Here is a 27129-nt window from a genome sequence, read left to right on the forward strand (position 1 = left end):
TAGCCCGGGGTGACCAACCTGAGCCTGAGAAGGAGCCAGAATTTACCAATGTACATTGCCAAAGAGCCACAGTAATACGTCAGCAGCCCCCATCCGCTCCCCAGCCCCCAGTGCCTCTCACAGGCTGACAGCCCTCACCAATCAGTGCCTACTCCCCACTCCCCCCACCCACCGCAATCAGCTATTTCACATGTGCAGGAGGCTATGGGGGGGGACGGGGAAGGAGTGAGGGTATGGCAGGCTCAGGGAAAGGGGCAGTAGCCTTCGAAGAAGTGGTGGAGTGGGGGCAGGGCTTGGGGCAGAGCAGGGGGTTGAGCAGTGAGCACCCTCCAGCACATGAAGTTAGCATCTGGAGCTTCAGCCCCAGAATCAGTGCCTAGGTAAGGAGCCACATATTAACCTCTGAAGAGCCGCATGTGACTCCGGAGCCACAGATTGGCCAGCCCTGCAGTAGCCTATGAACACCATGTGACCCTGGAAAAAGCTAAAGAGAGATTTTTTTGGGCTGTAGGCTGAAGAGGCTTGGAGCTGTAAACTAAGAAACTGCTCCTTTTGTTCTGGGTTCCTCCTGCATTCGGAGAAGGGGGGCTTTGTACATTCCTAATAAATAAACAAGACTGCATCAAAGAGAATATCAGAATCCATCAACTTCTACTTCCAGCTGGAACATCCCCAGGGCCCCATAATGTGACTACCCGCTCAGGCTGAAAAAGGGCCACACTGATGCCAAGTGCGGGATCCAGTTTCCAAGGAGAGAGAGACTGTGAGCTGGACTTCTGTTGAAACAAGACGGAACAAATAAAGGAGGTACTTGCTCAATCAAAAATGTCCAGTGGGATTTTAAACAAGACCTACAACCAGAGCTGGAGGTTTCACAAAGGAATTTAAAACAAGACCTGGAAACTTCACAAAACGAATTACAGCAGCATCTGGAGGATTCCCAGAAAGGGCTGAGAGCTGTCAAATCTCCGTTGGAGCAAAAACTGCAAAAACTCCAGGCAAACTGGGATGTCCAGATGCCAAGCTCCCAGGGAGGAAAGGCAAGACAGATCAAAGAGGTGACCAGCAACCTGGCTGCCACAGACCAGAGGTTTCCACTAAATACTGGCGACTGGACAACTTTTACCCAATTTGGAACTTGCTAACAGAGATGAGCTGCAGCAAGTAGCAGCCTTCTGTGTCTTCTTGGAGAAGGGGAGGGCAGATTGAGAATCTGATGGGGATGTGCCACTCTCCAGTAGGAGGGTGGTAAAGCACTGGAGGTTACCTAGGGAGGTGGTGGAATCTCCATCTTTAGAGGTTTTTAAGGCCCGGCTTGACAAAGCCTTGGCTGGGATGATTTAGTTGCGGATTGGTCCTGCTTTGAGTAGGGGGTTGGACTAGATGACCTCCTGAGGTCTCTTCCAAACCTAATATTCTATGATTCCAAGGCAAAAAGACATCTAAAATGCTCATCATTGAGCAGAATAGTTGCATCACAGGAGGGGCAAGTTTTGAACTCCAGGGATTTTGTTTCAGCTACAGCAGCTAAATCTTGGTACCAGAGAAGCCTCTAAGGACACTAAAAAAATAATAATAAAAAAAGTGATTGTTTTAAAGCTAGCAGGTGTAAGAGAAAAATAACAACTATACTAATGACATTATCTACAATGAATTTATATACACGAGTAGAAAAAGTCACACAATGTACAGTGAAGTGGACACTACAGGGGTTCTGTCTTACTGCCACAGGCGATCACAAGGAACTGAAGGACGGTTGGACCTGCTCTGCTCTTTCTGGCCTCCTCCCTCAGGGGGAGACGAGGGCATACAGAGTCCAGGCATGGACCCAATGGACGCTGCTGGCCAAAAGAATTCAGTTTTGTGTGTATGGAGCACATGTGCACTTCACCAGAAGTGGAATACATGTGGGCAACTACTTGAAAAAGAACTTTAGATTTCTCTTAGATTTAATTAGTAAAAGTTCCCAGAAACACAGAATCAGACTGGACTGGTTTCCTTAACCTGCCAGAGAAAAAAAGCAACAGAGGAAACTTTAGCAGTGCTATCTAAATTTATGGCTCAGCTAGTTAGTGTGTTGTCTGTCTCCACCTGCTTTTTGGTGATAGAAAAACCAGCAGCAAGGCACCAATAATTGTTTTCTTAGTGACATTTCAATGGCAATATTCGCAGTTGCCAGAAGTTCTGATAAATACAAATGAAAACACATACTTCCAAGTTAGAGCAAAGTTTTGTTTTTAACTATGGGCTTCATATAGGCCAAGTAAATAACCTGTGTAAAAAGCTACCCTCTTCCCAGTAAAGAACCAGTGCCTCATCTACTGCTTCAGAAAGAAGCCAAGCAGGTGGCTTTACATTCATGTTGGTTAGGTAGACAGATACAATGGACAGACAGACTTTTCTAGTTCTAGACAATGGACGTTCTTCCAAGCTCTATTCCTCACCAATAAGAGGGAATTTGCTCTTACCTTTTCCTATGTGTCGCCTGGTGTTTTCTATAGTTGAATTCCTGTTGACATTAGAGAGCAGTCCAAGACAGAATCGGTTCCTATTATTTGAAGGATCCGTGAATCCATCTATAAGAATACTCCGAGAGGAAGCCTGGAAAGTCTCCCCTACTCGGTTGTTGAGTTCATAGTAGGCAACTGAGCACCAGTGCTGGGGTTCCTCATAGCAAACAGGTCGAAAGTCTGTAGGAAATAAAATAAATCAGGTGCCTAGGTTACAGTAATGCTTGTTTTTCTATCCAAACACTCTCAGACCTGATCTCCATCTAATAGTCACTTTTCGTCAGGGGCAGTCTCAACAGCAGGTTCCATTTCTTCTTAGTTTGCTGACTAGCGCTTCCAAAGGGAGAACATTAGAGAACTTAAGCATGTGCTTAACTGGAAGCATCTGAGTAGTCCCACTGAAACTCCAGTGGGACAACTCGTATTCTTAAAATAGAGCATGTGCTTAAATTCTTTACTGCACTGTGCCCAATCACCCCCCTGGAAGCTTTCCAGGTTGAGTTAGATTTGCAGTGCCCAGGCAGTTATGTGCACTGTATCTCTGACAAACAGGAGCCAGGAGTGAGCAAACTGGTTCAGTTTCACAATAAAAAGTGAGCTGAGCCTTCATGCAACGTGCGATTAAACCTAACGCCAAGCAAGGAGGTTTTGCATGTATCAACCCTTTGTTTTATTTCTTATTTTTAATTTTTACACACCTCAGGATGGCCTGCCAAAATGCCACACAAAAGGCCGTTCTTGCTGGAACCCCAAGTTTTGCAGACTCAAAGTCTGGATAAGGATCCATCTCGGTGCTTATTAGAACTGAATCTTATTTGTCCCATGAGCATTAATTAACCTGTCCCCCTGCCACGGGCATTTGAGACCCAAAAAGCAGTGAAACCCACTCCTGCTGTGAAATGTACAAAATGTTTCCAACTGAGAGTAGCTAGGCAGGTGGCCAGCAGGGATCAGTGATCTTCTTAATGTTTCTGGGAGTATTTATTTGTGGTGGGGGAGGGGAGAGGAAAGATGACTGGAAACGTGGTAGCTGTCACATGGGTGTGATATGTACCCACACGTTCGTAGCTTGATTACCCTCATCCTCCCTCCCCTCCAGTTGTCGGCTACATGCACTTGTGATTTCCTGTCTTAATTGAGATTGTAAGGTTTTGAGGGCAGGGACTGTCCTTTAATATATGTGTTGCACAGTGCTCAGCACAGCGAAGCCCTGAACCTGGCGTCTGTGCAGTACTTCAGTACATGGAGCAATTATAACAACTGCACTCAGAGCAGGCCCATAGGAAACCAGAGCAGAGGAACTTCTCATACCACAGATTCCATGGGGCACTGCTCCTCAGTGGTGGTCTCTGAGACGGGTGAAGGGGTGGGCTAAGGGAGGAGCAAGTCAGTAGGTCTGCAAGCTGAGGTCTGTAGTCACTACTGTAGGCCAGAGGCCGTAGAGGGAGGAAGTTACTCACCTTCTGCAGTAATGATGGTTCTTCAAGATGTGTCCCCCTAAGGGTGCTCCACTGCAACTCTAATTGGAGATTTTAGGTCTGTTCAGCCCGCACATGCGCTCTCCCTCCCTCATGGTCTGCCTCAAGGCTTTCTAGCGCAGCGTAGGTGAACCCTCCCTCAGTTCCTTCTCTACCACACAGCCCTATATTGAGAACTCCGAAGTACAGGGGAGAAGGGCAGGTTGTGGATCACCCTTACGTACACAAGGTGAGTAACTTTTTATTGTTTGAATAGCGTCCCTATGGGTGCTCCACTGTAGTTGACTTCACAGCAGTATCCCCCATGGTGGGCTGGGGCTTCGGAGTGGAGTTTGTTACTACAGAGAGTACTGAGGAGCCGGAGATGACGTCGGAGGCCCAGTCTCCAGTGATCACATAATGTTCTGTGAAAGTGTGGTCAGAGGCTTAAGTTGCTGCTCTGCAGATTTCCAAGATAGGGACATCTTTAAAGAGTGCAACCGAGGTAGAAATTGACCTTGTGGAGTGCGTACAGACTCCGGACAGAGGCAACAAGTTGAGTCCTTGATAACAGAGATTAATGCAACTGAAGACCCTTTTGGATAGACACTGAGCCAATATCACAGAGCCTTTGTGTCTTTCTGTGAATAAAAGGAAGTCCTTAGTCCTGTCCAAGTAGAATGCTAGTGCTCTTCTAACATCTATCATATGCAGAACAGCTTTCCTGTTGTCACAATGTAGTTTTGGGGGGAAAAAAACAGGGGAATGGATCTGTTGATTCATATGGAAGGAGGAGGCAACGTTAGGGAGAAATTTGGGATGCAGCTTCAGGGTTACTTTATCTTTAAAAAAAGACCATGAATAGGGGGTGTACTATCAGGGCTGCAATTTCTCCTATGCACCTACGTGAGGAGATGGCAATTAGAAATGCTGTCTTCATGGACAGGTGAAAGAGAGAGCAAGTTGCCATGGGCTCAAAGGGAGGTTTAAGTCTAGGTTAAGATCCCAGGTCAGAGAGGGTGGTCTCATACGCGGGAAGAGATTAGCAATGCCTTAAGGAATCTATGCATCAGCAGGTGAGCGAACACCAAGTATCCATCTACTTGATGGTGGAAGGCCGTTACGGCTGCAAGATGTACCTGAAGGGAGTGGAGCAAGAGTTTTGACCTCTTGAGGTCTAAAACCAGAGGGAGAGAGGACAAAGCCTGGTGATTAGAATGACACCAAATTTAGAATTGTTTCCATTTTTGTAGGTAAGTACATTGAGTGGTCAACTTTTGGCTGTGTAGCAACACATATTTTGCCTTGTCGGAGCACTCTACCTCTAAGTCTTGGAACCACGAAGGAGCCAAATACTGAGATGGAAAATCCACAGATTGAGGCGAAGGATCATCCTGTTGTTTTGAGAGAGCAAGTGAGGAATGGGCCAAAGAGCAACCAGAGGGCATACTGTCATGTGTGTCCAGAAAGGGAACCAGACTTGTCTTGTGCAGAAGGGGACAATCAGAATAACTCACACTTTGTCCCGTCAGATTTTCAAGAGGACTTTGGATATGAGAGGGAATGGAGGAAAGGCATATTAAGGTCCCTGTCCCATAGAAGGATGAGTACAGCTCCCAGTGAATGTGTCCCCAGGCCAGCCCTGGAGCAGTAGCGAGGACGTTTCCTGTTTCAGTAAATAGTGAAAAGATCTGTAGTCAGGGTTCCCCAAAGGGTGAATATGTTGTGAAGCACCTGAGTTCAGTTCCTATTTGTGGTTGTGAGTTCCGACAGACTGTCAGCTGTTGCAGTCTGCAGATACATAGCTGAGATGAGCACATTGTGATGGATGCACCAATTTCAAAGTTTGAGTGCTTCCATGCAGAGGGAGGGAGATCTGGCGACCCCTTGGTGATTTATGTAAAACATACAGGTCATATTGTCCATCATGACCTTTGTGTGGGTATTTTTGATGAATGGCAGAAAGTGTACACAGACGTTCCTGACTGCTATTACCTTCAAAGAATCAATATGAAGGGCCACTCTTGTGGAAGACCACTTGCCTTGAAACTTTCGGTCACATAGGTTGGCTCCAAAGCCTATTAGGGAAGCATCTGTTGTTAGAGTCAGCGTCGATGGTGGCTGCACAAATGGAACACCTGCTTGAAACCTATCCAGAAAGTACTTTAACCAAACTGCTATCAGTGCCCTGCATAGTAGTCTGTCCCTGTTCAGGGAATTGACTTAACTGAGCCACATCTGAACACACCTCATGAACATCTGGGTGTTTGAAGTGACAAAGGTTCATGCTGCTATATGACCTAGCAGCTGCAGAAAGCTCCTGGCCGATGTTTGGGGGATGGCCTGGACTGTCCCTATGAGACTCGTGAGGTTGGAGATGTGGAAGTCAGTATCTTGTAGGCTGAGGGCTGCAACCCAATCTCCTTGCTCCAGAGCTGGAATAATGGCTGCTAGAGTGATCATCTGGAACTTCTGTGCCTTTACGTATTTGTTTAGTGCCCTTACATCTAGAATGGGCCTCTACCCTCCCTTCACCTTGGGGAATCAGGAAATAACTGGAGTATAACTCCTTGCCTCTGAGTTGCATCGTGATTGGTTCTATGGCCCCTAAGTGTAATACGTCTATTTTCGTGGTGAAGTAGGTTCTCATGAAAAGGGTCCCTGAAGAGGGAAAGGGAATTAAATGGCATAACCCTTCGAAATAATCTCCAAGACCCATCTGTCAGAGGTGATATTGTCCCAACTGCTGTGAAAGAGGACCAGGCGACTGCCAACGGGACATGACAGGTAGAAGGCAGCTGATGTTGCAAGAAATAGCTATTTGGACTCTCAACCAACCCATTAAAAGTGTTCAGCGGAGGCGGGAAGAGAGGATGCAGATTGCGGTTCTGACTGCTTCCACTTTTGTACTGTGGGCTTTTTGCGCTGCGGTTTGTAATCATGCTGTGACGATGGGTACTGAGGAGGTCATGACCTCTGCTGTGGTTGAGAGCTGTATCTTCTCTTTTGTCCTGTAGTGTAGATTCCCAGAGAGTGTAATGTGGCCCGGGAATCCTTCAGGGTGTAGAGAGAAGAGTACGTCTTATTCACAAAGAGCTTGGGCCCTTCAACGCGAGATCTTCCACTGGCGTCTACAGTTCTTTGGGCAACACTGAAAAGGTGTAACAAGGAAGCCCGCCTCATTACCACTGCCATGGACACCGAGCGGATCGCTGTATCAGCTGTGTCCAGTGCCATCTGTGGCACAGTTCTAGCTACTAACTGGCCCTCTCCGACAATGGCCTGAAACTGCGCCTTCTGCACCTCTGGTAAATGTTCCACAAATGCACTGAGTTTCACATAATTAATCAAATCACATTTGGCCATGACAGCTTGGAGGTTCGCGATGCTAAACTGCAATGTTGCCGATGAATATGCCTTCCTCCAAAAGAGATCTAGTCTCTTCCAGTGTCGATTGTATGGGGTTGACTTTACATGATGTTGCCTGCCGCATGCATTAATCACATCTGCTACAATTGAGTCAGGTTGCAGATTTAAAACAAAAAGTCTGCCTCTTTGGGAGGGATGTAGTACTTCTTGTCAGCTTTCTTGCAGGTTGGTGCAATGGAGGCTGGTGTCTGCCGGATGACTTTGGCAGGATCTAGAATCACCTCATTAATTGGGAGGGCAATTCTGGATGATGAGGCAGTATGCAGAATATTCACCAGTTTGCAATGTGTCTGTCACCTCCTGCAGGTGACTTTGCAGCTCATCTGCCACCCTCTTGGTCTTAAAATCATCACCGAGTGATTGGGGGGGGGGGGGCATTATAGCCTTGTCTGGTGAAGATGAGGAGAAGATTTCAGGAGGGGTAGCTTCTCCTTCAAGTCCTTCTTCCTGTTCTTCCAAAGCTTCCTCCTCCACTGGCTCAGGGGCTCTGGACAGAGAGGTCGGAGGGGACCATTTGGTGGATTCTCTCTGAGAGACAATGGACACCCTTGACGTGTGGGATGTGTACGTCGCCCAAGGATCCCAATACAGCCATAGGCGAGGGAAAGGCATGGATGGCAGAGACACCCAAGGGGCCCATAGCACGATAGTGGGTCGGCTCAATGGAATTGAGGACCCTTGTATTGTAACAGTGGGCCATGGTAAGAAGCCAGGGAAATGACATCCTTCTGGTCACTGTCAGACTCATCACTGGGTAAGGGTGGCATTGACCAAGATGTTGGTGGCATACAGCCTGGTGCTGAGGATGATTCCGGGCACCGGGATGCACTCGGTACCGGGGCCCCGATACCGAGTAATGGTGATTGTGTTTCTTCACCAACCGTCAGGTCGCTAGGATACCAGAACTCTTGCGGTATCATCGGCTCACTCGGTACCACAGAGAGGGTCTGTGATACGTTGCTGGTACCGATGGTTGTGAAGGTGCAGAGCACTCCCTAAATGGGAGTTTTGTCAAATTTGGTAACAAAGGTTTACTAGGTGCCACTCCTTTAGAGGCAATACGGTATTTGTCTCTCCCCTCAGGGGGCAGGACCATTGCCTCGGAGCCTGAGCCCCCGCTTCTCTAGACAGTGCGGCTGAGCTCACAGCGGAGGAACCCTGATGCTTCTGGGTACCGCATTTCGGAGCTGCCAGTACTGAGGTGGCCAATCACACTGGGGAAGCCCTTTGACAGGCCAACGGTGCTTGGAGCCCTTTCTCCTTGAGCCTTTATGGGGGGAATCTGCTGTTTTTTCTGCGTCTCTACCCCCTTTGAAGTTGAAAGCTCCGGGGAGGATCCGGGGTTGGCACCGGAGTCCCCTGGCAGCTGAAGTGCCTTCTCCATAAGGAGGACTTTTAACTTCAGCTCCCAGTTCTCGCGAGACCTCAGCTTTAGCTGGTGGCAGAGGGAGCACTTCTGAGGGATATGGGACTCTCCCAGGTACTGGACACTGTGAGAGTGTCTGGCTATTACAGGAATCGACTCCTTGCAGGAGAGGCACCTCTTGAAGCTAGGAGAGCCAGACATGCCCAGGGAGGTAGGAGCTATCACTCTCTAGCAGTGAGGAATGCAGAAAAAAGATGTTCTGTCCTCTTTTTTTTTTTTAAACCAAGAGAAGTTAGAATAACCTCTCAACACCCCTGGGGTGGGGGGAGGGACAAGGGGGATCCTCCCACAAGGGAAGGAAAGGTAAACTAAAGTTCTTTTTCTTCTTTTAGCCCAGGGGGGTAAACAGAAACATTAACTATTAAGAAGACCAAAAGAACCAAAAACAACAACTACTTAAGCTAAAGATGTAGAGAGAAAAAAAAACAAAAAAACTGCTCGCTCAGCTGGAGGCCAAAGGTGGTCGATAAGGAACTGAGGGGGGGGGTTCATCCACGCAGTGCTAGATAGCCTTGAGGCAGACCACATTTGAAGCACTGGAAAGGGTGACCTAGGGAAGTGGTGGAATCTCCTTCCTTAGAGGTTTTTAAGGTCAGGCTTGACAAAGCCCTGGCTGGGATGCTTTAGTTGGGGATTGGTCCTGCTTGGAGCAGGGGGTTGGCCTAGATGACCTCCTGAGGTCCCTTCCAACCCTGATATTCTATGATTCTATGACATGGCTACCTAAAATCTCCAATTAGAGGCGCAGGGACGCAGATATACCTACAGTGGAGAACCCACAGGGACACTACTCGAAGAAGAATAGTTGCAAAGTGGCTCTAAAGCTGTTCCATGCCCTAGCCTTTAGCATAGGGATGGGGGCTTCCAACCCTCCCAGCTTTCACTAGGTCTCCCACACAGAGCATGGGGATGAAGAGCTGACCTTCTCTACAGCTCTTTCTGTGCACCAGTGACACTACTTATTATTCAGAAAATATAGGTATGTATTACAGCAATGTGACATTAAAAAAAAAAAAGATGGAAATACTAAAGCCTCTGAACAGAGTGCTTTACGATGGGTAAGTAATTCACCCCAAATTGAGTCAATAAATCAGTCCTGATTTTGACTTAGATCTTGCTGTGTTACACATTCCTCCCTCCCCTCATTCCTTATTTGATCTTCGTCACTACAACCTGGATAATGGTGTTTGTTTTCATTAATACTTCTAACTTTTGTGACCCCACAGATGCAAATAAAATCAGAATCTTTTGTCCTGGTACCTGAGTCACTGAATGCTTAAATCCCTCTCTTGCTACTGAATGACAAGCCTGGGCTGCCTCCTTAACCTCAGATCTGGCAACGCCCACTGTTACAGATGTGCCTTGTCCTCCAATCTGGGAGTCGTCAACAGAGGTTCCGTAGGCAACTTCTCACCTCACCTGGACAGGCTCAGGGAGGAGGGGCGTTTCTTGTGGACAGTCCTTGGCGGGAATCTGTCGTTGTGCCCATGAGGAGTGCCTTCTACTCTCATGGGCAGCCCTACAAGAAGAGTCCTTGGATTTAGATGTTGAAGGCTCCACTCCAAAGCATGTGCTTGGAGAGGCACAGATGAGAGCCACCTAGCCTTCTCCCTCACGTGCTTTCGTAGGCGAAGCTCACAGGCTTCTCAAGTTCTGGGTGGGAAGAAGCGATTGATCCTGCACTTTGCAGAGATATGTGCCTCACCCAGACAATACAGGCATCGCTGATGTTCCATCTGATGGAAAAGGAGCAAGGGCAGGAGATGCTATTCTTTAATCCTGGGAATCTGAGCATAGTCCCAGAGCAGAGGAGCAGGTTCCCCAACCAGGGAAAAGAAATATTCTATGCTAACTATAAATTTAACTACTAATTACTAAGCTAAAATATATAATTATTTACAAATATTTTCTTTCTTTGCAGGTTATACAACTGAGCGACGGAGGACATGAGTCGGACTCAGACCATCTGGCAGCAAGAAGGAACTGGAGAGGCGTAACCCTCACTCCCTCTTATACCCTAGGCCAGGAGCACAAGGAGATCTACTGTGCATGTGCGGGCCAACAGACACTGCTTTGAAGAATTTCCAGACTCGGGTGCACGGTGCAAATGCATACCCACATGTGGAATACACACAGGGACAAGCACTCGAAAAAGAACAATAGGCCTTCCTGCTCTGAAGAATATATAATAATTCTTTGGCTAAGAATTATTCCCTGGGGAGCAGTACAAATACTTGTATATTTTCAGTTTCTCCAGCAGCAGATTTACCTCCATTGGGCAATGATAGCACTAACTGATTGTCAGCTGTTGCATCCACTGATCGTCCATTTTGGTTTCCTGGTGTTTCTCTTGCATTGTAAGGTGGGGGCGTTTCAACTAAAAAACAGAAAGACACTGAGATCAGCAAGCTGGTAAATTTTACCCAGGTCTGCCTGGTAACTATTCAACACTACTTCAGCATAGTTTAACTGGAGAAGGGTCCAAAACAGAACCTGAGTCTGAATCCCGCCCTCCTCAAACTCCAGGTCAAGACTGTTTCAGATTCAAATCCCTGGAGATGAACCTGTCCCTATGGTTTAGGCTCTGTGTCAGGTCCAAAGGCAGAAGGGTCCTAATTTCCAAATACAGTTTGGATGTGGCCCAAGATGACAGAAATTTCAGCTTTGATTTTGGCACTGGTTAGTCTGCACCCAGTCCCAGTTTAGCCTCAAACCCAAACTCCATGGAAAGAGTGGAGTTCCATAAATGGGCTCCCTGAACCCAGCCCGCTTCACATGGAATCCTGGTGAGGTTGGACAGCAAAGACACACTAGCTGATCTCAACTGCCTTGACGAGGGAGAGAGAGCCGCACACAGGCCTAGACTAATACACAGTCAGCAAGACCTGAAAATGAATCAGATGGATTACAGGCAGAATGTGGAAGGCAGGCACTGCTAACTGTCTTGCCCTATGCCATGAAGCAAATGAGAGCCACTGCATTCTGCAGCCATTGCAGCCTCCGGCTCAGATTCAAGCAAAGACCAATCAGGACTGAATTACAATAGCGGTGAGGAACGTGGCTATAACTGTAATGAGTTCTGCATTAGACAGAACCGGGCACTTTCCAGGTCGAGTGATAGCCACTGTGAAGTAGTGTTGTACTAGGAGTTTCCATTCTGGAAAGCAATTCAGAATGACCCCTATTCTCCTGACCTGCCTAGCAAGTGGTGGCCTTGCCCTGGGAATAACGGAGGTGCAAAAAGCATCCACAACCACTTCAAAACAAGAGGTGCCAGAAACATTATGTAAGCTTTATCTGGATTGAGTTTCAGCCAACTGTCCCCCATCCAAACAAATCTGTCTGTAAGACAACAAAGAGATAGTTACAGCAGGACAACAGGAAAGGAGGCACACAGTTAGAAGTCACTAGTTTCACTCTGTATCCCAATCCGTATCCCTATCTCCCATCCAGCTCATACACGTTCAACAAGATAAGGAATAGAACAGAGCAAGCAGGGAACTTGTAGAAGGAACTCCCTTCTACAAGGCAGCTCAGTCACAGAAGAGTCGTGGCAACACCCACACCTACCATGGACCACAGCTAGGCTACCAACACCTGGTGATAGGTCTAACATAATTAGCAGGGAGAAGACATTCTTGTCCCTTACCGGCAGATCTTCCACCATGTTAATCAGAACTCTTTGGGTCATGAAATGGTCTGGACCTAGATGTGCAAAGATGTATTTAAACAAAAATGATCTAATCCAGGTGGGATTAACCCAATCCCCACTATCTCAAGAACCGCTCTCACAAATGGAGGAGCAGAGGCTGGCCAGTAATTTGCAGAACAAATATTTTAGAACAGAGGCTGCAGTTCCACACATGTATGTGCAGAGGGAGACTGGCGTCTCAAACGTTTGATCGTTTCCACTAGCACCTTCCCTCTAGCCTTAACCAGCCAAGATAATCTATGGCACTGGCTGCTGACTACCAACGACAGCCTGCCTCTCAGAAAGAGACACAAGATGACGCTCACGCAGGACAGAGCGGGCATTCATCCCCTCACACTTTGGGGAGGGCCAACTCTCTTTTAATCTGACCGATCTTCTTGTCAAAGAACCAAACGCACTAATGAAAAATAAACAAATGAACTACAAAAACAGAGCTCCTAATTCCTGAATTTTTTCATTTACAGAACAGCAGCCTAGGAACAGGAAAACACATCCTCCATTCTAATATATGCCAAGAAGGAACAGAGTGCGTTAGAAAGCAGAAATAAAGACCTTGTTTTCATATTTGAAAACACAGATGTAGACCTCGATCCTGCAAACATTTAAGCATGGGAGTCAATTTACTCTTGGGAGTAGCAATTTAATGGGACTACAAACAAAGAGTTGCACTGGTGTTTACATGTTTGCAGGACAAATAAGAGTATCTAGGTTGATATTCACCCGTGTGCAGAGAGACAGCAAAAGACATCTGTGTTGACCTGGTTTGACGTGAGTAATTGGACATGGGTGAGAGACAGGATTAGAGAAGTAAATGGATCAGCAGGCTGGAAACAGCAAGTCTGCACCGGCTAAGATAAGGGGGAAAACACCCAGGGAACCATTTACAATGGACAAGTTAAGTCCGAAACATAGAGATGGGGTAAAGAATAAGTTGTGCATGGACAGAGCATGCTGTACAGGGGTTGGTTCCTACAAAATGACCAAGCCAATCCCAAAACATGGGATGCAATGTATAGTAAATGCAATGTAATTTGTAAATGTACATAAAGGAAAGTTTGCAATGTAATTTTGGACGTGTTGTATGCCCTATACCAGGGGTCGGCAACCTTCAGCATGTGGCCCACCAGGGTAATCTGCTGGCGGGCTGCAAGATATATTGTTTATGTTGACCATCCGCAGGCACGGCCCCCGGCAAATGCTGAAGGTTTCCGACCCCTGCCCTATGCCACCCCCTTACACTTGAATCTGATCAATTCAGCATAGCTTTGCTGCATGACTAAAAAAAAGAACCCAAGAGAGAAGAGTTGGAGTTCTAGGGGAACCCCAACACTGTGCACCCTTAAACCCTATTTTGAGGGCTTAAGTGGGAATTAAGTGGTACATAGGCATTGGGTGGCCCTCCACGTATAGCGGATAAATACACACTAACTTGTAAAATGACCACGGAACCAGCAAAAAGGCAAGAACTGCAGTATACAGATTGATGTTGTTATTACGTATATTTCAGCAGTGCCCAGGACCAGGGCTCCAATGTGCTAAGTCAGGGTTTCCCAAATGGTGGGCCCCAACTCACTGTGGGTGGCAGAAGGGTCAAGGTAGGTGGGTCATGCATACCCCAGAAGCGCTCCCCCCACACACACTGACTTCCCCTGGACAGCAGGCAATGGCATGGGAAGTGGGATCCAGGCATTAGAGCGGAGGAGGCACCTACGGGATACATCTGGGATGGATACAGGATGCTGACTGTCTGCTTGCTGGCTCTGGTTGTTTTTCCTGTGCTGTTGCCTGGATCCTGCTCCCATGTCTCTTGGGCAACAGCATGGAGAGAGGGATGTGGGCAGCAGCAGTGTTGAGGAAAGATCTGGAGCCAGCAAGTGGACAGTTAGCACATTGGTGGCGATCACAAACCAGCCGCAAGGAAAGATGGACTATCTGGGGCTGCAGGAGGGGAGGCCAGGATAATGGTGGGTCCTGTGACAGGGTTGGGGGAAACCCCATCCTGTGAGGGGTGACTGTGCCTACCTCTCTTAGGAAATGGCGTGGGGGGGGGGGGGACATATGTATCTTATGCCTACATCCATCTCAGCCTGAGTCCATACGCTCGCCATTATCCGCAGGGCGGTGCAGCCTACTGGCCAGAGTCCATAAATTCGCCCTTGCGACTGGGTAGTAAGGCCTAGGGCCCAATGTCAGTCAATCCGCCCCTTTTCGCAGGGCAGTAAGGCCTAGTGGCCAGAGTCAGGAAATCCGATCCTTCTCACAGGGCAGTAAGGTCTAATGGCCCAAATTTCTACATTCGCCCCTGTCCACAGGGCCATAAGGCTTAGTGGCCAGAGTCAATAAATTTGCCATTGTCAGCATGGCAGTAAGGCCTAGTGACCACTGCCAGAAACAGAGGGAGGGGTTGCACCCCCAGCAGGGAGTCCAGGACCTCCCTCTCCACCGGATCCCAGCCCAAGGCCCTGGTAGTGGCCGTAGCACAGGCCACTGAGTCAGCGGGGCAAGGCTCCGACTCAAGGCTTTGACTCATTCACCAGTCCACCGTTTGATTCCCCTGGGCTGCTTCCTGCCATCGTCCCTGCTGCTATGGTCAGGTGTCTGTTACCTCTAGGTTCTCCAGTCTGCCCTTTCTCCAGCGCCTCCGAACCCTGCAAGGCCTCCGGGGTTGCCTTGGCATCTGCCTGGGATGCGGCATCCCCGGGCTCCTAGGGTCCCAGGCTTCCGCTAAGCCTTGGATGGGGTGGGCGGCACACGTCCTTCCTCCATGGCAGTCAGCCCCAACCGAGCCGAGCTGCTCCCTTTTATATCAGTGCACCTGGAGCATGCCTAGTAGAGTGAAGTGGGTGTGCCTTCCTCAACCCACAATGTAGGGTTAACCCTTCCCCATCCAGTGCAAGGTTCACAGTCCACAAAAGAGATGAATGTGCTAAGCACTGTACAAACACATCAATAAGCTAGCCCATCTTGAGTAACTTACAGTCTAATTTGTGGGAAGATGTAACAAGTGAGAGTGACAAAGAAAAGGAAGGAAGGGGGAAGGGAAGATGAAGGTTATGAAAAAAGAGTCATGTGGTTACCCAGATAGCTATTGCACATCTTGAAGGTTCCTGAAATTACCACAGCCTTTTTAAAATTAAATAAACTCAGCTGTCCCTGACTGTTTCGCAATCAAATAATTTTGTCTCCAATTCAGAATCACGTATGCTCCGATTTGCTAAAACGCAGATTAAGCCACTTACATTTTCAAGTGGTTTTACAAGCTTTCAGGATCAGCTGAATTCACAAGACATCCATACTGTGTAATTTACAATGGGCCTCATCTTCCAAGGACACAAGTATAAATCAGGAGCAGTTCCACTGAAGTCAACAGTTACCCAGGTGTAGAACCACAGCGAGTGAAAAGAAAGGCCCTACTTATACCCTGTCATTCTGGGAGTACATCAGTGAGGTTGCAGAATATGAGCTAAAATGATTAAAGATGCAAAAAAGAAACGATAGAACAGGTAGGAAAACAAAATCTTCCTATGTCCATAGTGTCGGATTATAAATAAATAAAGGACAAATGAGAACATTAAGGACAGGAATTTAGATGCTCAAAAGTCAAGCTGCAAGATTCAGCTCTGAATTACATCCATGTAAACTCAAAATTGAAACTAATAGATTTACACTGGTGTAACAGGAGCAGAATCTGAGCCAAGATTTCTGTAGTAATGTTAATTTGGAGTTGTTTCACATGGCATATGTTGAACACCACGAGTATCAATATATTCCTTGAAACTTTAAAAAGTAAGAGGTTCACAATATGTGCAACATGAATGAGTGAACTTTACAAAGAAGGGAACCTTGGACCTGACTTAGCATCCTCTGAAGTCCATGGGAGTCCCTCCACCATCTGCAGTGGGCGCTAAATCAGTTACCTTTTTCATTTCCTGAATTAAGTCTTTCTGTTCATGAACTTCAAGTGACATCAACAAATGTCTTCGTATTTTACTTTCCCTGTCCCCCAGGGAAAAGTCCAAACCTATTGAACCTGGGGAGTTCACAAGCTACACTGACTTTCCCGCTGGAGTTTCTAAGCTCCTTGAGAGCTACTGGGTCTGCCCAGAGCTCACAGGCTGTATTAAAGGAGAGTCTCATTCAATTTCTTTTCATCTATTTAGCCTCCTAACAGAGCATGTCCATCTTTTGCTTCAGCCTCGAAACACCATGCAAGATCTCCTCCTGCATTCACATTCACTGTCACAGGTGGACATCTGGAGACCATAGTTACTGCTTACCTGTTAGCTGATATGGACTTCCTGGTCCAGAAGAACTTCCTGGAGAGTTAGGGTAGCTGATGCTGCTGGGTGACTGAGAGAACATGTTACTGGGTGATGATGGAAAAGGGGTGCAGGGAGTGTGCTGGAAAGAATCAGGATAGGTGGCATTATGTGGCATCAGAGGCTCACTGTGGAGGGAAGCACTCCGGAACTTGGCAAGGAGGCTGAGATGCGGGTTAAATTCACTGTGTCTTGGAACCAGCACTGGAGGCAACACTGAAAACAAACAAACAGAGTACAAGTTTTAGTCAACCACTCACTCTAGCGTGCTGTATCTGTTTCTACGTCTGAGCGACCCACCACACTACCAAAACGTCACTTCAGACACACTATCCTCTGAATGCTGCTATAAATGTGTTACAAACGTATTTTAAATACCCTTTACCAGCATCCTCATAGTTTGTTGTTGTTACAACCCAGTTCATCCAGCACCCCTCACTGAGACTAGAGCAGTGGTTCTCAAAGCCGGTCCACCGCTTGTTCAGGGAAAGCCCCTGGTACGCTGGACCAGTCTGTTTACCTGCCACGTCCGCAGGTTCACCGTTCCAGGCCAATGGGGGCTGAGGGAAGCAGTGCTGGCCAAGGGACGTGCTGACTGCCCTTCCCGCAGCCCCCATTGGCCCGGAGCAGCGAATCGCGGCCACTGGGAGCCGCGATTGGCCGAACTTGCGGACGTGGTAGGTAAACAAACTGGTCCAGCGCACCAGGGGCTTTCCCTGAACAAGCGGCGGACCGGCTTTGAGAACCACTGAACTAGTGGATAATAAATCTGCTCAGCAACTTTCTTCTTTCTTCAGTGGCAACAGGGTACCATTCCTTACACAGTACGACTAACGCTTTCAGATAGCCGGCCCAGTTCTCCAGCTGCTACATGAACAAAACTCCAGCTGTCTTCAACAAGGAGAGAGAGAGTATGCATGCACACACCCCCCCCAAATAATAGAAGTGGCACATTTATACCCATTAAAATTACAGCTCCCACAATCTCTTTTCTGGGATGCTGAAGAAGTCAGAGATTTGCTCAATACTCTTGATATTTGTCAAATTCAGAGCCCACTTTAATAGTAAAAAAAAAAAATATTTGGCATTTTTCAGGGATGGGGTAGTATAATTATCTGAATTTTACAGATGAGGAAACTGAAGCATGAAGAGATCAGAGACCAGATTTTAAAAGGTATTTAGGTACCTGAAAATGCAGACAGGTGTCGACTAGGATTTTCCTATAGTATTCCTTTCAGAATATCAATTAATTTATTTGTTCTGGTATTTCAACGCAGGTCCAGAGAAACAGGAGAGTCAAGATGCTCATGATGGAATCCATGTAAGTACAGCAGCAAGATAGACTTGGGCCTGGTCTGCACTTCGGGGTTAGCAAAAAGAAAAGGAGTACTTGTGGCACCTTAGAGACTAACCAATTTATTTGGGCATAAGCTTTCGTGAGCTACAGCTCACTTCATCGTATGCATACTGTGGAAAGTGTAGAAGATCTTTTATACACATGCTTTGTGTATACAAAAGATCTTCTACACTTTCCACAGTATGCACCCGATGAAGTGAGCTGTAGCTCTCGAAAGCTTATGCTCAAATAAATTGGTTAGTCTCTAAGGTGCCACAAGTACTCCTTTTCTTTTTGCGAATACAGACTAACATGGCTGTTACTCTGAAACCTGTCATTATTCAGGGTTAGGTTGAATTTAGCAGTGTTAGGTCAATTTTAAAATGAAAGTGTCCACACAACCAGCCACGTTCCGTCGACTTAAAGGGCTTTTAAAATCGACGTCTGTACTCCTCCCTGGTGAGGGGAGTAGTGCTAAAATCGACCTTGCTGGGTTGAATTTGGGGTAGTGCGGACACAAATAGACGGTATTGGCCTCTGGGAGCTATCCCAGAGTGCTCCATTGTGACCGCTCTGGACAGCGCTTTGAACTCCGATGCACTAGCCAGGTACACAGGAAAAGCCCTGGGAACTTTTGAATTTTATTTCCTGTTTGGTCTGCATGGCGAGCTCAGCAGCACAGGTGACCATGAAGTCCCCCCAGAATCGCAAATGAGCTCCAGTATGGAACGAATGGGAGACACTGGATCTGATTGCCATATGGGGAGAAGCATCTGTGTAGGCAGAACACCGATCAAAAAGAAGAAATGCAAATATATTTGCCAAAAATCTCACAGAGCATGTTGGAAAGAGGCTATAACAGGGACACACAGCAGTGCTGCGTGAAAGTTAAGGAACTCAGGCAAGCCTACCAAAAGACAAAGAAGGCAAACGGTCACTCTGGGTCAGAGCCCCATACATGCTGCTTCTATGATCAGTTGCATGGCATTCTAGGGGGTGACCCTACCAGTACCCCACCACTGTCCGTGGACACCTGCAAGGGGGGAGTCTCATGCAACAGGGAGGAGGATTTTGTGGATGAGGAAAAGGAGGAGGAGGAGAATGCGCAGCAGGCAAGCAGCGAATCTGTTCTCCCTGGTAGGCAGGACCTTTTCATCACCCTGGAGTCAATACCCTCCGAAGGCAGGATCCCTGACCCTGAAGCTGGAGAAGGCACCTTCGTGAGTGCACATTTGTAACTACAGTACAGGGTTTAAAAGCAATAGTGTTTAAGGTTTGATTTGCCCTGAAGAATTGTGATACATTCTCGGCCAGTACAGCTACTGGAAAAGTCTGTTCACATGTCTGGGGATGGAGCGGGAATCCTCCAGAGACATCTCCATGAAGCTCTCCTGGAAGTACTCTGAAAGTAGTCTGGAATCATTGCAGCACAAAGCATGGCAGCAAATGGTCCTTGGTTTTGGTCGCATTCAAGCAACATTCGGTCTTTACCTTTCTGTGTTAGCCTCAGGAGAGTGATATCATTCATGGTCACCTGGTTGAAATAGGGGAATTTTTGTAAGGGAACAGTAAAAGGACCCCTTCCTGCTGGGCTGTTTGCGCGTGGCTAAAAGGGATCATCCCGGAGAATAACCATGGGGTGGGGTGGATACAGTGTGCTGCACATCCACCCAGAAACCGCAGCCCCTCCTTTTAAATGTGAAACCCAACCCATTGCTTGCTCTGGGAAAGGAGGGCGCTGCAGTTTGAAAACATTCCCACATGTTATGCATAAGAAGCCAACCCTATGTACCCTTTACCTTACCATGGCTGCATGGAAACCGAATTCTGCTGCCCAGCCATGTGTGATGTGTCACCATACTGGCAGCCGCTCAATATAAAAGGCAAAATGCGACCTTGTACCTAAAGCACATGCGCTGTCTGCTGTGAATTGCTTGATTCACTGTGAAAGAGTCTCCCTTTTATTCTCAGAAATGTATCATCTTAAATTTTACTCTCCCTTTTTATCTCCCCCCAGGTGCGAATGTTTCCATGCTCCCCCTATCATCTACGTCCCTGAGGTTATCGCAGACTAGAAGGCAAAAAAAAAAAAGCACTCACGATGACATGTTTTCTGAGCTCATGCAGTCCTCCTGCACTGATAGGGCACAGCTGAATGCATGGAGGCATTCAGTGTTAGAGGCTAGGAAAGCATTAAGTGAGCGTGAAGAGCAGAGGCAGGAGGCGAAGAGCGGAGGCGATGCTCAGGCTAATGCGGGAGCAAACAGACATGACGAAGCATCTGGTGCAGGTGCAGGAAAGCCAACAAGAGCACAGAACCCCGCTGTATCCATTGTACAACGCCTGACCTCCTCCCCAAGTTCCATATCCTTCTCACCCAGACGCCCAAGAACACAGGGGAGGAGGCTCCGGGAACCCAGCCACTCCACTCCAGAGGATGGCCCAAGCAACAGAAGGTTGTCATTAAAACAGTTTGATTTGTAGTGTGGCTACAATAAGCAATGTGGCCTTGTCCTTCCCTCCTCCCCCATTCCACCCTACCCAAGCTACCTTGTCAGTTATTCCCTTTTTTTTTTAATTAATAAAGAAAGAATGCATGGTTTCAAAAAATAGTTACTTTATTTCCAAGGGGGGGAGTGTGGTTGGCTTACAGGGAATTAAAATCAACAAAGGGGGCGGGATTGCAGCAAGGAGAAATACACACAACTCTCACACCAAAGCCTGGCCAGTCATGAAACTGGTTTTCAAAGCGTCTCTGATGCGCAGCGCGCTTTGTTGTGCTCTTCTAATTGCCTTGGTGTCTCGCTGCTCAAAATTGGATGCCAGGCGATTTGCCTCAACCTCCCACCCCGCCATAAATGTCTCCCCCTTACTCTCACAGATATTATGGAGCACACAGTAAGTAGCAATACAATGGGAATGTTGGCTGCGCTGAGGTCTAACCTAGTCAGCAAACAGCGCCAGCGAGCTTTTAAATGTCCAAAGGCACATTCTACCACCATTCTGCACTTGCTCAGCCTATAGTAGAACTACTCCTTACTACTGTCCAGGCTGCCTGTGTACGGCTTCATGAGCCATGGGAGCAAGGGGTAGGCTGGGTTCCCAAGGATAACCACTGGCATTTCAACATCCCCAGCGGTTATTTTCTGGTCTGGGAAGTAAGTCCCTTCTTGCAGCTGCTTGAACAGCCTGGAGTTCCTAAAGATGCGAGCGTCATGCACCTTTCCCAGCCATCCCACGTTGATGTCGGTGAAACGTCCCTTGTGATCCACCAGCGCTTGCACCACCATTGAGAAGTACCCCTTGCGGTTTATATACTGGTTGGCAAAGTGGTCCAGTGCCAAGATAGGGATATGCGTTCTGTCTATCGCCCCACCACTGTTAGGGAAACCCATTGCAGCAAAGCCATCCACTATGTCCTGCACATTTCCCAGAGTCACTACCCTTGACAACAGAATGTCAATGATTGCACTGGCTACTTGGATCACAGCAGCCCCCACAGTAGATTTGCTCACTCCAAATTGATTCCCGACTGACCGGTAGCAGTCAGGCGTAGCAAGCTTCCACGTGGCTACTGCCACTCGCTTCTCAACTGTCAGGGCCGCTCTCATCTTGGTATTCCTGCACTTCAGGGCAGGGGAAAGTTCAAGAGTTCACAGAATTCAAGGAAAGTGGCCTTAGGCATGCGAAAGTTTCGCAGCCACTGTGAATCATCCCCTACCTGTAACACTATGCGGTCCCACCAGTCTGTGCTTGTTTGCTGGGCCCAGAATCGGCGTTCCACTGTATCAACCAGCCCCACTGCCACTGTGATATCCCAACTGTCACAGTTCATGTTTTCAGGAACATCTGTGTCCATGTCCTCATCAAAATTGTCCTTGTGCTAGCGTCTCTTAGCCCGGTTCTGCACATACTCCAGGATAACATGTGAGGTGTTTATAATGCTCACAACAGTAGCGATGAGCTGAGCGGGCTCCATGCTTGCCGTGGTATGGCGTCTGCAGGAGAGCAGAGTTGCAGTGGAAGCGATGGATGACAACGGATGCCACAAGAATAGATATTTATACAGAATGACGAGAGGACCTGCGAGGTGGATTCATGGCACCAGAAGAGCAGATTTGCAGCGGAAGTGGTGGAGGATGATGGTTAGCAGTCGTATTGCACAATCTGCTGACAGCAGCACCCAGGACACAACAGCAGCAGTGACGGTGAGCTGAGCGGGCTCCATGCTTGCCGTGGTATGGCGTCTACACGGAAAAAAAGGCGCAAAACGATTGTCTGCCATTGCTTTCCCGGAGGAAGGGGCGACTGACAACATGTACCCAAAACCACCTGCGACAATGTTTTTCCCCCATCAGACACTGGGAGCTTAATCCAGAATTCCAATGGGCAGCCACTACCCACAGTGCACCGCTCTGTAAGTCGATGCTAGTCACAGTAGTGAGGACGCACTCTGCTGACTTAACAAGCTTAGTGTGGACATACGCAGTCAACCGTATAAAACTGATTTCTAAAAATCGACTTCTATAGAAATCGACCTAATTTTGTAGTGTAGACATACCCTTGGATAGATATGGTTGCTAACTGCATAGCAAAGTCAGTGAATGCACCTTAAATGCCTGGAATAACGTTTTGTGCCCTCTAGTCCAAGGGTGAAAATTAACTTGTACTGCTATGTTGCTCCAAAGGTCATGCTCCCAGCAATGGAAAGGGACAGAGCTGTGTGTTGTATTTAATCATAGCATATTGTCAATTAATTTTCCATTTAATAAATTTTTATGAACAAAACTTATGGTCACCTTTTTTGTTAGACTTCCTTTCACTTCCTAGTTTCACTTCGTTCTCTCTTTTCTGTGAAAAATGGGGGGCAACTTTTCCTGTCTGTAGCATCTGTTGTTTTTAAGTTTTCCTTCTCTATCCCTTCATATTGTGTTCTCTTTTTCTTGCCCAACATTGTCTCCACTAGATCCCCCCAAGTTATTCTGTTTCTCCTGTCTTCCGCATTTGCCACCTCTCCAATCTCTTTCAATATCATATTGCTCTTTCATAACTTAACCCATCAACCTTTTCCTATCTCCTGCCTCCCCGAACACTTCCACCCGCCCTCTGGCGCATAACACCTAATAGCCTGACGACTGAGTATTAAAAACCAGTACAAGTGGTTGGGATGGAGTGGGGAGGGGATTCACTGTCCAGAGGCAATGCCCAAGAGAAAAGCCATCACCTCAATTACTGGGAAACTGGGAAGGCACTGGGATTCCTACCAGGGTGCTGTCCATGGGTCCTACTCTAGGACTCCATCTGTCTAATCTGCCTCTTGCCTGAATGTGTCCGATAAATTGGAACCCTCCAACCTGACACCAATCCCTTCTGGCTGCCGGAAAGAAGGAATATTTTTTCCTGTTCCTCTCTCCTGGTTGCGATGAGTTCAGGTTGGTGGTCCTCCACCTCCCACCAATCTCCTGACTGTGATGCGTCTTTGCTGCTCAACCTCTCCCTTAGCTGCTGGGGTTTAAAAGTCTTCTCTCTCCAGTGAACAGCTCCAGTGCTTGATGCTCCTGCTCTTCAGAATTTCCCCAAGCAGAACCATGAAACTGACCAGACTTTTGTCAGTTTCCTTGTGGCCCACAGGGTTTATAGCAGCCACAAAGGGGATGGCCATGGTCAGTTTCACTCTACTGTAGTTTGTGGAAGCCCTGAGCAGCACTCACACTACAGTAGCCTGTCTAGACTTAGGAAGCTAGCACTGCATCACTTGTGCTCTCTTTGTATTTGGAAAGTTTTCTTTGCCACCATGAGGACTAGAAACAATTTTTTTCCTAAATGAACCCTGACAGTCTGCAGGTGCTGATGGCACTTGCCAGGGAAGGCTTCCTACTTGCCCAGGATAAGTGGGCAAGGGGAGTTTCCAAGCCTTGCAGCTTCGTAAGCTCAATAAACTGTTATATCCAGCTCTGACTGGCACACTTCTCCAGTGTACTGCTTCTGTCACATCACTCCATCTTTCCGCTGCCTGCGCCATACTGTGCCTAGAGGGGTGAAGCTACTGGGGTGGCAAGGAGAGTGGTGGGTTTTTTTCGTTTGTGGCTAGTAAATCTCCAGAGGTTCCTTATTCTCCCTGCTCCTTTGCCCGCAGATGCCGTTCTCTGAATCGTAAGAGGTTGCCATGCTGGAGACAGGATAACCACAGGTATGACACTGAAACCCTGTATGACCCCCTCACACCCAGTCTGCACGAGTGATTTACCTAGTTCACCTCTACTCACCACTTTGCCCCACCTTTTGTCTAATATCTGTAGCTGGCCCTGTGGGGGTACATTATTCCTCCTGCTCATTACAGGAGTATGACAATGTGCCCCTAGCACAGCTGGCTACCAATGAGCTGATCCCCTGAGTCCTGCCATTGCTGCTCCTGGACGAGGTTCTTTATTGGCTATTGCCTTCCACCCTCATCTATTGCAGTAGCTCTTGCTGAAAACCTGGCCAGGCACCAGATGAAGACAGTTGTGTGGCACTCTGAGAGCTTACACGTGCACCTGCCTGTTGTGCCTGTGGCTGCAGTTGCTAATAAACACAACAAAATTTTCACACATTTTTATCCCTCATATAGTTGTTTAATGAAGGGTACATAGTTGCTAAACCGCCACTGATTGCCAACAGGGCCCATGCCCATGGGCCCTGCCACATTGGGGCATCCATGCACACCCCGGCACTCCTGCCAGGGAACAGGGGAAGCCCCTGTCCCCCAACCCCACTCCCCAGCAGCTGTGCCGGATGGGCAGGGCATAGCAAGCTCCCATGGCCTGCCAGGAGCTGCAGGCAGAGGAAGCCCCTGCGCCCCAGCCCCATTTCCCCGGCCGGAGCACCAGGAGGGGGGTGAGGGGGACTGCAGGTGGAAGGGGTGGGGAGGGGCCCCCACTTGCTCTAGACCAGGGCACCAAACACCCCTAATCCGCTTCTGGGTACAATAGCACATTTTCAGGGTCTGACCCTTGTGCACGGCCGCAGAGTTTTGCACTTTTGAGAAAGCAGTCCTAGATGAGATTCCCCCCTTCCCTGAACTTTCCCTGTGTTCTTGATCATGGGCAACCCTACAGTAACAACGACATGTAGCATGTGAAGGGGGAAAATGGTCAGTTTTAAGCTTTACAAGGATTCAAATAGTTTCCCAGGGTCCTTTTCACTCTTGGACCACGGCCACTTTTCCATGCTAACAACTATACAAATATTGTAGAGTAGATTTTTAGGCAGCCCACTGGCTGGGGAGTTATCACATCTTCCTTTCTGGACAATGAAACACATTTACAGCAAGTCAAAAGTTCACCTGTGCTTCTGCTGTCTGCAGCAGCACTGCATATTAGAAGCTCCATTGTCTGTCACCCAGTACACAGAGCAATCTCATTTAAAAATAACAAAGCAGGCAGTTTTCACATTATTTTAAAATTGCACTTTTGGTTGGCAGTAATCCATTTGTAACTCAGACTTCTGTCCTGGAGAATGGGGAAATGACTCTAGCCTTCCAATCCACCTCCTCTGAATTGGAAGGATTATTCTCTTTCTCCAACCCTCAATCCTGCGAATAAAGGGGATGTTTCAAAACCGGGGAAGTGACAGTGGTGCTTTCTAACAGCACCCACTGTGCACTGGGCCAAAGTCACTGCCTGGATTCCACCAGCAGTTGTGGGCTTGGGGAAGTTTCACTGGAGGGAGGCTGGCAGTGGCAGAAGCCACACGCAACCTACGTTCTGTTGTTCAGCATCTGTCACAAAGCCGACGAGGTGGCCTGAGGAGAGAGGGAGGGGTCAGTGCATCTTGAGTTCCAGGCTAGAGCTTAGAGTTAGTCTCCCTGGTGGATATCTTCTGCCCCTTCTTTCCCCTTCCGCCCTCTTCCATGGTGAGTCCTGTCCGTCTTTGGGATAGGAGGAACTCACTGAATAAATCAAAACCACTGGTTTTGAATTTAAATTATGGATCTGACTACAGAATGGGTCACTCAGGAGAAGGGGCAATAGAATGGGAACAATGGAATTTATGGAAAGAGTGAGTTGAAAAAAAAAGAACATTTGTGGAGATCGATACAGCATAGCAGTTTTGAAACTATCACTGGGTTTATTATTGAACAATTCAAGATTTAGTTTCTTTAGCTCCTAAGACACAAAGAAACTCACACAAGCCTACAGGAACCACAGTTAGATATGAAGAGAGTGTTGTATTTTTCTGTAGCTAACCAGAATTGTTATTTAAATAGATTGCAGCCTAGACAATTGGGAGCTGTCACATTTTGTTCAAAGGAGAGGAATGCCAGGCACCAGGAACAAATACTGACAGAGTCTGACCCTTAACCCTCTGGGCTTAAGGGCAAAGACAACAAACTTCAGAGCTCCTGCAGCAGCATCCAAAACTGTCACAGAACAACAGCTGTTAGCAGACATTGACTAGATCATAAGATCTGTGCTGTTTGTGGTTAATATACTGATATAAATGGAATTACTCCTGATTTACACCAGTGTAAGAGGACAATAAAGCCAACATCCTTTCAAAGGCAAAGATACACAAAATGGATATTATCTTAGTGTCTTTTTGGAGATAATTTGAATAGCTTATTTTAGTAAATCATTAAATCAACCATTTCCACCCAAATTAGACAACTATCAATTCACCTGTAAGATTTTAGACAAAACAATGTTTTTAGCAGTTCAGATCCATTTTGGAGTGAGCTCAGTTTTAAAATAAGGAACACCAGGAAGGGGTGCAGCCATTGTTGCATATATGTTAACAAATGCCTTTTTCTCTCTTAAATTATATGAAACAGTAATAAAAGAAAAATCCCACAGTTCATTTTATCTGATCTTAATGTCACTTCAAAGTTTATGACTGACAGAGGATCATCAATGGCAGTACCTGGTTTAGTTACTAACTACAAATCCTATTCACTAGTAA

General features: G+C 47.4%; 1 protein-coding gene across 1 annotated transcript in view; it reads right to left on the reverse strand.

Moving 5' to 3' along the window:
• Positions 1–27129, reverse strand: part of SMAD9 (SMAD family member 9) — a 68829-nt gene that overhangs the window by 13867 nt on the left and 27833 nt on the right. Inside the window, exons 3-5 of the mRNA XM_073342126.1 lie at positions 16812–17069; positions 11092–11199; positions 2469–2690 (exon numbers count right to left, since the gene is read on the reverse strand). Of these exons, the coding sequence (XP_073198227.1) occupies positions 2469–2690; positions 11092–11199; positions 16812–17069 (588 nt within the window). The remainder of the gene's footprint in view (positions 1–2468; positions 2691–11091; positions 11200–16811; positions 17070–27129) is intronic.

This window comes from Lepidochelys kempii, chromosome 1, assembly GCF_965140265.1.
Source record: "Lepidochelys kempii isolate rLepKem1 chromosome 1, rLepKem1.hap2, whole genome shotgun sequence".
Lineage (NCBI taxonomy): Eukaryota > Metazoa > Chordata > Testudines > Cheloniidae > Lepidochelys > Lepidochelys kempii.